This window comes from Phalaenopsis equestris, unplaced genomic scaffold (assembly GCF_001263595.1).
Source record: "Phalaenopsis equestris unplaced genomic scaffold, ASM126359v1 Scaffold000245, whole genome shotgun sequence".
Taxonomy (NCBI): Eukaryota; Viridiplantae; Streptophyta; class Magnoliopsida; order Asparagales; family Orchidaceae; genus Phalaenopsis; species Phalaenopsis equestris.
This window is the reverse complement of record NW_018164687.1, coordinates 163,062-176,514: the sequence shown is the minus strand read 5'-3', so window position 1 is coordinate 176,514 and position 13,453 is coordinate 163,062. Positions and strand designations below refer to the sequence as shown.

The window sequence follows — 13,453 nt, the reverse complement described above, 5'->3', positions numbered from 1 at the left end:
TTATCGAACGAAATTAACGAGCCGAACACGAGCTTCTTAACGAGCCGAACACGAGCTGTTCGCGAACAACGAGCCGTTTTGACAGCCCTAATCCTAAGTCCTTGGTTTAGAAAATTGATGAGAGGAAAGGCTTCAAACGATTCATCTCATATACGTCACCTTCTGTAAGAATTATATCAACATATACAATCAGCGGGAAACCTTGATCTCCGGACCAAATTTGCAAACCAGGGTGAATGTCTCAAAATAATCATTGCCATAAGTCTGAGGGGATCCCTTGGCAATTGGTCGAGCTTGTGCCGTTCTAGAGAGCCATCAAACTTGTAATTGACTGTGAACACCCAGTTGCACCCTATAATTGACTTCCCTTAAGGTAGATCAACTAATTCTCACGTGTCATTTCTTTTAGGAGCTTTCATCTCCTTGAAACAGTCTCTTTCCAATTAAGAATTTTCAGAGCGTCTTGCACAGTATTAGGAATATTCATGCAAGGCAATTACGAAGCAAAAGCACGAAAAGCAGGTGGAAGATTTTCATGACACAATGTGACATGGATGTTGAGTGCAAGACCTTACAACCTTGCAAACAACAATGGAAAGAATAAAATATTACATTTAGAATTGGAATTATCCTCAAGTTTAGAATTAGAAGATTCATAATGCAAAGATGAAGTGATTTGAACATGGGTTAAAGGCTCAGTGATGACATTACATAGTGGGTTCACAGATTCTGGGTAGTTCAAATGATTGTAGAGCCTTTCTTTTGAGTTGTCCTTTGGCGCGAGTAGACAATATCAAGTTGTACCAATATCATAATTATTTTTCTTGTTCATTCTTTGTTAATTTTTATAGCATCTTAAACGTCATTAGATGGCACTATAGGAAGACCAAAAATGTGTTCACTATCTAAAAAACTTGACCCACTTTTCTCAATATATTTTTGTTTGGATTTTTAGGTTTAAAATCAAGGTTGGAGAGGTATTTTGTGAATATTCAGTTTGAGAAAGATTCTGAAACATAGTAGCTGAGTCTTTATTTTATTCCCGTCTTGAAGATGAGTTGTGAAAAATGGTTGTAATTCAAAGAAGCTGACATCCATGATAACAAATATTTTCTTAGAAATACGATAAAAGTATTTATATCTCTTTTGAGTGCGAGCATAATCAACAAAAACACATTTTTTTTGCTTGGAGTTCAACTTTGCCTTTATTATGATTATGGATGTGAACAAAAACAACACAACTGAATATCTTTTGTTGAAAAGTAGTAAGCCAATTTGTTTGGTAATAAATTTTATGAAAAGTATCAAAATGTGTTTTAAAGCTTAAAACCTTTTTTATAGTTTTAATTATGAGGGATGTATCAGTATGAACTGCTGCTTCTCGAAGATATTTCGTCGCCTGATTGGTAAAAAATAATGATCGAGCAACTTCCAATAAGTGTTTATTTTTTCATTAGCTAAACCTTTTTGTTGTGGAGTGTTGACATAAAAACTTTGATGAAATATTTCTTTTCGACAAAAGAATGATTGAATTTTTTTTAAAAAATTTTCAGCCATGATCATTTTATATGATTTGAATATTTTTTTTAAATTGTGTTTGTATCATGACGTAGCTCCAGTGACGGACAAAATTAGAGAATGCCGTCTTAGATGGTTTGTTCACATTAAACGTCAACCAATGATCCGATGTCAACCATCTGATGATCCGATTAGGAGAGTAGATGTTTTAAATTCGACTTATGTTAAGAAAGCAGAGATAGACCTAGGAAGACTTGCGCTTATTGTATAAAAAATGATCTTAACTTATTAGAACTAAATGAAACTATGACGCTAAATAGGACGCAATGGAGAAAAAAGATTCATGTAACCGACCCCACGTAGTGAGATTAATGCTTTATTGTTGTTGTTGTGTTTGTATTATGACGTAAAATTTTTAAAAATTATTTTCTTTTCAGATTTTTCTTTCATTATCCAAACCCAATGTAATTTTGTGTGTTCGTCAATAAATGTAATAAATGATTTTTACCAGCATATGTAAGTGTTCTACATCGACCATCAATATAACTATTAATCAGAGTAAATGGTGTAGTTGGTTTATAAGTTTGGGGGAGGGGGAGACGCATGATGATGTTTAACAAACTAACATTACATATTGAAAAAATTGCAGTTTTTTATTTTGAAATAAATTAGGAAATAAGTATTAGGATGCCCCAACCTATAATGTTATAACATAATATCACTCTTTGGAAATAGAAACAAAATATACAAAAATATTTTGATAATGACTAGAGCTAAATCTATTTTCAAAATAAGAGTTTATCATTAGCACTGTTAATCATCCTCTTTACGTTAAATTTTTGAAATTCACAATAAGAGGGATAGAAATTAGCTTGACACTGATTGTCAGAATAAATTTTACTAATGGACAATAAATTACTAGACAAATTAGGAATATGAAGTACATATTGAATGGTTAACAACAAGGTGAATTTGACAGTTCCAATCCCGACAATTACCGAGAGCAAACAATCAATAATTTTAACTTTTTTTATTGTCTGCATAAGGTCTATAGGATGAAAACAATTTAGAGCAACTATTCATATGATCAGTTACGTCCAAATCAATTATTCGAGAATGAACAAAATTAGGAGTAATACTTAATAACGCAAGGGTTAGAGAGTTACCCTTCTATACTAAAGAGCATGACTGAGTCAGACAATTTTGGAGATTGAAACAACTTGTGCATGTGCTTGCTCACTGGGGAAAGGGATTGTATATAATTTGGTAGAACGTTTACACATTTCTTTGTTAGTATTAATACCTCTTAACACAAGTGTCTAGCTATCATGTTCAGGGTTAAAAGGAGTTTTACTGTCCCTCGACTTGATTTTTCTCCTTGACTACTCAAGTCTAATATTAAAAATTTTTTTTCGAATGGAAGGTGGTGGTTTCCCACCGAGTGGACGTGAGACTTCATCTGAACTTCAATTAAGGCCAACTAAAATCATGAAAGCCGGATCATTTTCCTCCCTCCTCTTATGACGGGCGTAGCTGTTCTAATTCTCTCAAACATCATTATCATATTAATTAAGTTCCCGCCATAAAGTTAAGTTTTCAATTCAAAAAAATGATAAGAGTTTTCTAAGTTTGAATAAAGATCTCGAAAAATTTCCAGACATCTTTACTAGTGGGTAGAAATAGAGGTTTTCCTATGACACGTTCCAAGAAGTTGATGTGCCAAGCAATAATAAGAGAGTTCTCAGATTTCAATTTCTTCAGATTAGAGTCACAAGCAGAGGTTTTGAGATTTGATTGATTAAATGCCCAATTTTACCTCTTCTATCAAATGCCAATTTTATCGATTAAGTCTAATTGAGATAGTTGCTCCCATTGAGTTTTATATCCCTGAGAAAAAAGGGTTGAATTATGGGAATATTAATCAACAGATCCACATGTTTTCAAAATTATTGGAATTAGTAGAAATGGTAAAATATCTCTGGGCATTAATGATCGCTGAGTTGTATGACATCATCAAATGAGAGTAGAGGATGTGAAAAAACACGAGCATCAACTACCACGAGAAGCTATAGTGCCCGAATAAAGATCACATCAGGAGCTCCAATGCCCAATTTAGTCGTGAGATCGTTCATGCTTGGGCTCCTCTTTGGCGACAACAAAAGCTTTAGTTTGAGTCGTGAGATTGTTCACACCAAATTCGGGTAATTGGGGCCTTGGATTTGCTGACAGCTCCAGATGCTCGGAAGTGACATCATCGAAGAAGAGGTTGAAACCCTCGAATGTGTTCTTCGGGTAATTGGGGCCTTCGATTTGCTGACAGCTCCAGATGCTCGGAAGTGACGTCATCGAAGAAGAGGTTGAAACCCTCGAATGTGTTCTCGAGTTGAGATTAGCATGGTTTTGTGCTGCTTCAACTGTAGAACTCTAGCTCTGATATCCTTAAGGATTTGTGAGAAGAAAAAATAGTAATATTCATTAGATTCCATAGGAGAACTTTATATGATAAATAACCACGGAAGGCTAAACTCAGCTACAAAATCCTCATGCTAGAAAATAGGAAACTACCATAATAGAAAATGAAAAAGATAAAGTAATACTAAAAATAGAAAAATTCCCATTCTGGCTCTAAGATTCTAAGAGTGCATATTTGCTAACTTCTGGACAACACTCATGATCCCAGTTAATTCTCTTTCTTTGTATTTTGGTGGGGCATCTTCCAAGAAAGGCTTGGATCTTTGCCAACTTTGAAGGGCACACAGGGGTGTAGGCTCAAACTTGTTTACCCATAAGACAGTTTATTGCTATATCATTATTATTTCCTTTAGCTAAGTATCAATATTGAAGCAAAGTATAAAGTCTTGATTATAAGTTTGGAGCTAAAAATCTTAAAAAAAGCAAATTGCCTTCGAAAAATCTAAACGGGTAGAAGGATATTTGATTTTATGGTCCTTTTAGAGTTCATGTTATTGACAGCGCTACAATAATGTGGTTATTACAACAATTTTACGATGGTTCTATAGAAATTCCAATTTGAAGAACTTTTAAATATATAATTTTTGATACTGATTAAATATTCTTTGTTTATTATGGCAGTATACTTAGGTTTCTCTTCATTAGATGTTGGCTAAATTTTTAGATGGACTGTTTAAGTCAAGTTTTGTTTCTATAGATCAGGTTTGTTCGGGCCTGTTAAGTTCATTTTGAGCCCGTATCAATGTGTTTGAATTTGTGGGATGAATTTGGCATGTTTTGAGTTTGTTTGATTCTATTTGACCAATTTGGGCTACATTGAATTTGTTGAACAAGTTTTACTAAGGTTTTAGGTGGAAGCATTGGGTCAAGATTCAAGAAAATGTCTTTTGATGTGTGTTGTGACTTTCCTCCACTATTTCTACTCCTAGTGATGTCAACATGAACCGCTTTCGGAGCTATGATCATTCAAACTTGATAATGCTTAGACTTCAACAAATGCATTTTGCAGTAATCATCTCTTAGGATGATTTTCAAATCATTTAATTTTATATAGGAATCCATGAAGTTACGTATAACTTTCTTTTGAATTTGTTATAAATTAATGATAATTAGATTTTCTTTAGCTCCTAAGAAAAGGCAATTGGTTGTTGCCACATATAAAACCAAATTTGGTTAATGTTTTAATTTTAGCACAATGCATGATTTTTTAATCAATAAAATGAAATCTACAATCAACATTACATTAGCCGATTAAGCTTAGCCTTCCATTACTTGGAGAACTAGCATTTCCCATATTTTTTTATATAGGGAGCCACAAGTCATCTAGTATTTCGGAAGCTTTGTTTAGCATTTCATATTGGTGCTTCTTTAATTGATTAATGTTATGGAGTCATTTGGATGCAACTCATCTAAACTATTCTGTATGTTTTGTTCGATGGGCTGCCATACTTCTAAAGGCTTTATTTTGATGCATTTCATAAATTTCCCCAGATTTGTCCTTTTGTCTTTAAATGCTGTTCATATATTCTATCTTATTTCTTGATTCACCCTTTGTGAACAGGATATTATGATTCGATACTTCCGCATGAAGGGTAGGGCCACACTCTGGCTTCCTGGAACTGATCATGCTGGTATAGCAACTCAGGTTATCTTTTAGCTTTCATGTTGAAACTCTTGGCTTACTTGTGTTAACTATGTTACTTTTGCTAAGATTTTGCTTTTCACTTTTCTCTTGTTTACCTTTACCATTGTATTCATTTATTTTATATATTTGTTTTTCTAGTTTGTTGCTGCATTTATTCTATCATACTAGGCCATTGGGTTCCTTTTTTTTTTTTCCTTATTTTGAAGTTTATCTTGTTTTCTCACATTATTTTCTTTTTGTGATCTTTTAGTTGGTAGTGGAAAGAAAGCTTGCGTCCAAAGGCTTAAAAAGGATGGATATGAGTAGGGAAGAGTTCACCAAAGCAGTTTGGGAATGGAAGGAGAAGTAAGTCCTTCACCTTATTCTGTTCTGTTGCAGAAGCTATTAATCCGTTCTTATTTTTGGTGAATGTTGATAGCACTCTAGAAGGCTTCAAGACTATAAGTTTGAAGCACATATTGCCTAGTTGTATGGTTGTATTTACTTCTATTTTTCAAGTAGCTTCGTTCTTTACCAGTGTTACTTTGCAGTGCACATCATGCTTAACTTTCATCAGATTGTTATTTGTGCTTCAGTGGGATAAACTCAGATTGATTGTCGCCATTAACGGACTTTGAAATGAAACCAGTGTATTTTGAAAATTTATGCCGTGCAGGACAATGTGGTGGGATACACCATTATCTCAGATCTTTTTTAAAGTACTGTATGAGGTAGAAAAATATGGCACTTCAAATCTGGATGCGACCTAAAAGGGGAACATGCAAATGCACAAATTAGAAAATAATAACAGATTAAAGTTATAATGATTTCAGTTCTTTTGGCAGAAAATTTAATCATTTGAAAGTGATAATGCTAAATGTGTTTCTTTTGAGTCCTTCAACATTTTGTCAATAGCGAAACTATCCTTCATTGAAAATTCTCTGCATTCACTTTGGTTTAATATGCTGCTTCCATTTGACATTCTTCTCAATTTCTAAGCGTCGACAGAATATACACTTTTTCCTTCTATTATACTGAGTTGGATATAATTTTATAAAGAGTCAGGCTTAGGTAGATTCACAAACTCAGCATAGCCTTTATCAGGTCCTGAGAGAGTGCTGATTAGGATTTAATGTAAGCTTCGTCACATAGAGAATCTTAGCTGCAGTCTGCATGAGAGCTATTGCTATCTAATTAATCAAAGGATTACACAACAAATTTGAGTTGCATGCTCAATTTATTGTTCTGCACAGAATATGAACTTTAACCTAATTTTGATGTAGAGTTGGACATAACTTTTACGAAGATTCAGGCCTATGCGAAATTGACAAACTCACAAATACCATATCAGGCCCTGACATAGTACGGATTCATGCTTCAACGTAAACTACCTTATGAAGAAAACTTTAGAGGAAGTCTTGATAGCGGAAGTAGTTAAAAGAACAGCGAAAACACACAAAGCAAACTTTTATTGATGTAGAGATAGGGTTACAACACAACACAACAAAAAATAACAACAAAAAACACGAACGAAACAAGAAAACTTCTCTAAGTTGTTCTTTAATGGCGGTGGAGATTGGCTAGGTGGATCGGGATGGTTGGCAGGGGTGGTGGCAGCAAAGGAATGCTGGTGGCAGTGAGGGGAAGGTGCATAACTGCAGGTATAGCAATGGTGGGGGGTTGGGCAGCAGGTTTTGCTGTAGAATAGCGATGACTGGGTCTGGGATGAATGCTGAGGAAGGATACAACAATGCTGGAATGTAGGGATAGGGCGGTTGAAGGCTGGGGTGACGTCCGCGGAGCTGGACAACAAGATTAAGCCGTGGGGGAAGGGCAGCTGGGTGTGCGGATAAATGATGCGGAGACTGTCGACTGCTAGAGGGTGGAGGTGTAGAGATGTTAAAAAGGAATGATACAACTCCACCTTGGAGGAGAATACAGCTGGAGCACCACCACCTTCTTGGATACATCCCTACAAAAGGGAAAATGACTCTACACAGGAAATCTGAAACAACTCAGCTAAAACTGCCTCTTACACATTGAAAACAACAATTAATAGATTCCTACCGAAGAAAAATAGGAAAGAAGTAAAAAGGAAAAATCCCACAAAAAATGACAGGTGAGGAGGCAAGAAGAATCCAAAAAAATATCATTAAAACTCCCTACATGATCCCGCCTTCCCGCCTCTTTCCGCCTTCACGACAGTTCGCAGGGTTCTATCCCTGCATGCTTGCAATTCCCACCTCAGGGTGCTGTTTTATTGCCCGTGTCAAGTCTACACGGGAGATATCCTCTTGTTATTGAAAAATTTGCTTGACAAATTTGACTTACATGTTCAACGATACAATCAGATACACCGTCATCTATGCTCCAAAGATGATGATTTACGCCTCTAAGACAACTATAATATATAAATTTCATCTTGACCATACAGACCTTAGGAAGTTTAATGTTGGGTTATTTTTTTTTTCTAGCCCAAGTTCCTGAGACTATATTTAGAATCCAGTGTTATGGAGCTAGCTGATGAATGTATGTTTCGTGGTCACAAAAAGAAGGGAAATCCTCCTTCCAATTGGGGGACCAGAGTATAAGCAATTTATTGAATGTGAACCTGATAAAATTAATCTAATAATATTGGATGATCAGCTACATAGGAATGATATGATTAGATTTTCTGCTATATTATAAAAAATAATGAGGATATAGATGTGGGGCATAAATAATGAGTATGTAGTTGGGTGGCATAATTTGCAGAAATTTGTCTGGGTAGTTAAATTAGAAATATGCTTTACGATTGCTATATAATTAAGGAATGTCATGGAGATTTAAAAGTAATGTAAAACATGATAAGTCTGACTTTTTTGTACAAACAGTGTGTGCAACAATGTATTCATTGTGAATTAGTTGTGACAAATTCAGTTGGTAAGATAACTGAAGGGTAACATTAGAATTGGTAATATGTGATTTGATTGTATTTAAAATCTCTGTGAGTAGCACCATTAAAGGCAAGTTGTAAAAGAGATAAAAAATGCGCTCATAAGATGGGGAGATAGAACTAATCTAAACTGCATAGAATGGAGGGGGTTCTGTGCAGGTCTCTATTGAGATCTGTTAGAACCAATGATTATGAGTCATGCAAAAGAACTGCGAAAATATATTATGAACTGAACTTTTTCGCTTGCTCTTTTTGAAGATGCAAACTGGAGACCTTAGAAGCAAGTATGGGTAAAATAATTAAAAATATACCCTGTATGCAAATAGAAAACAGCAGATGCGATCCTTCATTTCTCACAAATCCATGGATTCTTTCCTAAATGTAAATTTCATGCTGTGGAAGAGTCGGCAACCATTTTTATTAATCCAAAGAGTATAGAAAATATATAAATAAACACAACGTGATCATGGATAGTTGGGAAGATGAGTAAATGGGCGAAATAAAGAAAAGAGAGGAATCCGAAATCAAAAAGGAGCGATCCTATCTGTTTTCTTTAAACTTCATGCTTGAACAAGGACTTATCTTTGCTACAGAGCATCTTTGAAACACTTCGTTTCATCTCCTCGAGGGAGTCAAAAAGGTGGAAATGATGTGAGTGGTCGGGAACTTGAAAGGGCAAATTCATTTTTTTAATTTCATGAGATTAAGGCTTGAGACTGACGAGCGTAAGCTAGGGCTTTCTTGTAACCGAACGCGATGTTGGCGGATGACGATGTAGGTTGAAAAAGCTTGCGTGAGTGTCAATGTTGATGCAAGCAAGGGCGACGGTGTAAGAGGTTGAAGTTGAGTAGAATGTTCACTTCACACGCAAACCGTAACGTCAAGTTGGGAAGGAGACTTGTGAATGTCTCGTGCGATCGAACCAAAGGAATAGAAGTCTTGCAAGCATATCTTGTGCGATAGAAGAAGTTTCAAGCAGCTCGATTTGCGGGAGAGGAGCTCGTGCAGGGAGAAGTCTTGAGTGTGCATCCTGTGCACTCGAGAAGAAGAGTGTAGATCCTTGCGTTCAATTTGTGTGGACAAAGGAACCAGTAAAGCCTGCGAAGGGGGAAGACGGGCTCATTGTCGAAGTCAGAGGCGTTCAAGCAGAGGAAGAAGAAGGGTGCTGCTGCGTTGGTTACTCGAGTAATTAAAGGGAAGGATTTTATTGATATTAATTTATGAATTTAGTATATTATTAATTATCAATTATTAATAGTAGGTTTAATTAAATCAGAATTCAAACTATATAAGTTTCACTTTTGATTTGATAAAAGGGTGGCGGCAGTAAAGAAAGCTTTGGGTTTGATTTATTTAAGTCTTTTTGTTTATTAAATCTATGAACTAATGTTACACATAATGAATTCAAAGAAAATAATAATAATAATAATAATAATAATAATAATTATAGGGGTTGTTTACATACATAGTACCCAAAACGTTGCTATTTAAAAATCTAACACCCTCTTTTATTCATTTTTCAAATTCTCACTCAAATATCAAAATTAATGATGAAATCCCAACCCATATTTTTCATTTTATCAAATTCTCAATGGTTTGATTGTGGTTTGATTGTGGCATGATTCTCAATGGTTTGATTGTGGCATGCGTAAATACATCGGTTCAGTAATTCAAAAATATCAAATGAGTGCTAGATTTTGTAAATATCATTGTTTCAGATGCAATTTATGTGATTGTCCCTAATAATAAATTGATACATGATATAAATGTATGTATATTTATATAAATTTTAAAGCTTAATAAAAAAGACATAAAGTATATAGTAATTAGAAAGTTAAATTAGGAGGACCAACCTCTTATTGAAAATATTTTATTAAATTTAAATTGTTTGAAAGTAATAATTAAATTTATATTATGAAATAAAAATAACAACTATTATAATAATGTTAAAATAATAATTATTATATGATACATAAAAAATAACGTTAAACTGCCTTCTAATAGTAAGATTAATATCTAATAAATTAATAATAATTTTTTGTGCATATGAATATAAGTTTTAATTAGAGATAAATGAAGAGACTATTTGAAAAAACCATCTTCTACTCATAAATTATTGTATCATTGTTGTATCTCTTTTAAATTAGTGATATGAGTTATTATTCATGCTTGATTAAGCAATTGATTCCTCTATTCTTAAATTTTATCGGTCATTTCAAAGTGAATGCTTATAGTTTCTCATTATGAAGTATTTTATGTATTATAGTATTAAATATTACCTATTGAGTGAAATGACATTTTGAATAATACGCACCACATAGATTGATTGTAAATGTATGCTTGACTATAATGGAGTTACCTCTTTTTAGTAGTATCTGGGGAATGCTAAGCTATCCATATATGTGAATGAAAAATAATATTGATATTAAAGTACCTTAACGGGTACAATTTTTAGACTGTGCTCATGTGACGGTTGCACATATATAAATGATATTAACATGTTCTTGTTATTGTAAAATAATTCAAATATTATGAAAGATCGTCAATAATCATGTTCATAACCTAGCAAATTTTTTATTATTGATTTATTAAGAGCTTAACTGACATGCATATTGTTTTATCTTTCATTATGCTATTATAATTTAGGATTGTGAGTATTTACTGACTATAGTTTGCTCACTGTTATTTTAAACTTACGTTTCAGGTTTAAAGAAAATGATTTAAAAGATGAGGATAAAAGATGAAAAATTTATAGAAGGCGCGAACAAACAATAATGAGGTAAATTTCATTGTACGGCTTTAATTTACTTTATTTAGTGACTCTTTCATTAACTAAATGTTAGTTATAGAAAATGAATATAAAAAAATTTTAATTATCACTGTCCAACCATCTGTACCCACTCTAGTTAATTTCAAGCCCTTGGCCGGGTCATGACTAAAGTTGTATTAGAAGCAAAGTTTAGGATTAATTAATGTAATCTTGATGAAATATCTACTATGTTATTATAAGAAAATTTTAATTTTAATAAAAAATTAAAGTTTTAGTTAAATTAATATTTATATTCATTCAGACAGAGATACACCCAAAGTCATACAAGAAAAGAGTCCGATAGAAAACAATGAAGTACAATCTGTTATAAATGTGAACACAAATGTTCTGACCAATATGATGATCATGACTGCTGATTCAGAAGTTTAGATCGTAGCCTATTAAAAATGATACAACTGTTGTGGATAATCACATACAAATATTTCAAGATTTATGTCCACCATTATTTAAGAAAATTGAAGGTTCGATTGAAGCATAAAATTGACTGATGCAAAATGAGAATATATTAAATATTATGACCTGTTTGGTTTGATAAAAGAGTGTCATTAGTTGCATTTGTGCTAGATGGATAAGTTGAAAGGTGGTGGCGGGGGCAGTGTCAGAACAAGCTAAGGGACATATCCAACATGTTGGTAAGTTGGGAGGAGCTCGTGGAGTTATTCAGAGAGTAGTTTATAGCCCAAGTCTCTTGAAGACAAATGCAGGACATTTTTCTCATATGGGTACAAGGAGTGTATACAATAATGTAGTATGAAGCAAAATTCACTGCACTGTAAAAGTATGTGCTATAGTTGATTGCTACTATAGAAGAAAAGTGCTATAGATTTCTTTTAGGATTAAATGATTTGATCAGATAACGGTTGGTGCCTCTAGGGATTGATGAATACTCAGTATTAATGAATCGAGCTAGAAGTGGAAATCGATTATAAACTTATTCAAAAGCGTCAGAAGACGCATAAGAGGAAGAGTATTAATGAAGGAGAACGTATGGATTAATTAGAGGGATCCAATGGGAATAAGCCTAAGTTTAATTTCAGGTGGAGTTAGTAGAGGTACGACTCAAAGTACTGTAATATATCGTGCCAAATGTGCTATATAACATAAGGGTGAATGCTTGATGGGCTCTAACACATGCTACTGGTGTTGTTTGCCTGATCATATATCATGATATTGCCCATCACTTGGCCAGAAGAGCGCTGGAGATTAGAAATTAAATAGAGCTCATTCACGAAAGACTGTAGGTGGGCAGAGAAGGATAAATTCTATAGCTTCAGCTCTTATCCAAGTTCACGAAGACAACTTATTTGATCTCGAGTTTATTCTCTTACTCATAATGAATCTGAAGAACCTACTACTGTTGATGATGATAAGGTGTGATGAGTTTGGCATTTTCTTACATATAAAGGTGTTTTGGTAATTAAAAAAAAAGGTGTTTTCCTAATGTTTTTTATTGCTTTACTAATTGTGTTATTTTAGATATGTTATCCTCATTTTGCTGTTGAGAGGAGTATAGTTGAGCCGCCTTGTATTAGGTATTTACTTTACATTGATTGCTTTTCATCTTAATGAATGACTAGTTTCCATAATGAAATTTATGGGGAGTTCATGTTGACCTACTTAATGAGAGATGACTTGCAGTTTGTTTATAAATTTTGAGGATAAAATTTTTTTAAGTGGGGACAATTGCAACGCCTCTTTTCATGGGGAAATGAAGCAAGCTGTCAGGAATGCAAAAGTGTAAGTTCTTTCTTTAAATGGACACGAGACAAAGGCAGGAGATCAACAAGCACATGCTTGGGCTTCCCTATACCTGAAGGCGATGACGTAGGTGGACAAAGCCCATGGGAGTATCGATGTTGACAGCTGGTGAGGGCGGTGATGTTCGAGATCGAAGTTGAGCAGAACGTCCACTTCTTGTGCAAACCATAATGTCGTGTTGGGAAGGAGACTCTTGAATGTCTCTGTTGACCTCACTCTTAGTGAGGTCTTAGTCTTCTACTCTTAGAACCTAGGATCTAGCTTTAGGAGTTCTTATTGACCATCCTAGCGGACTAGCAATGGAGCCCACCTCCCG

The 13,453-nt window shown here is 34.2% G+C and overlaps 1 protein-coding gene across 3 annotated transcripts in view; it reads left to right on the top strand.

Annotated features, from left to right (window-relative positions):
- LOC110024091 (valine--tRNA ligase, chloroplastic/mitochondrial 2) overlaps positions 1-13,453 on the top strand; it is a 123,166-nt gene that overhangs the window by 15,138 nt on the left and 94,575 nt on the right. For 2 of the 3 annotated variants that reach the window (XM_020723833.1, XM_020723832.1), the window contains exons 4-5: positions 5,552-5,635; positions 5,886-5,980. In XM_020723833.1, the coding sequence (XP_020579492.1) occupies positions 5,552-5,635; positions 5,886-5,980 (179 nt within the window). Of the gene's footprint in view, positions 1-5,551; positions 5,636-5,885; positions 5,981-11,308; positions 11,329-13,453 lie in introns of those variants that run through there. The other variant, XM_020723835.1, reaches the window with a different exon arrangement.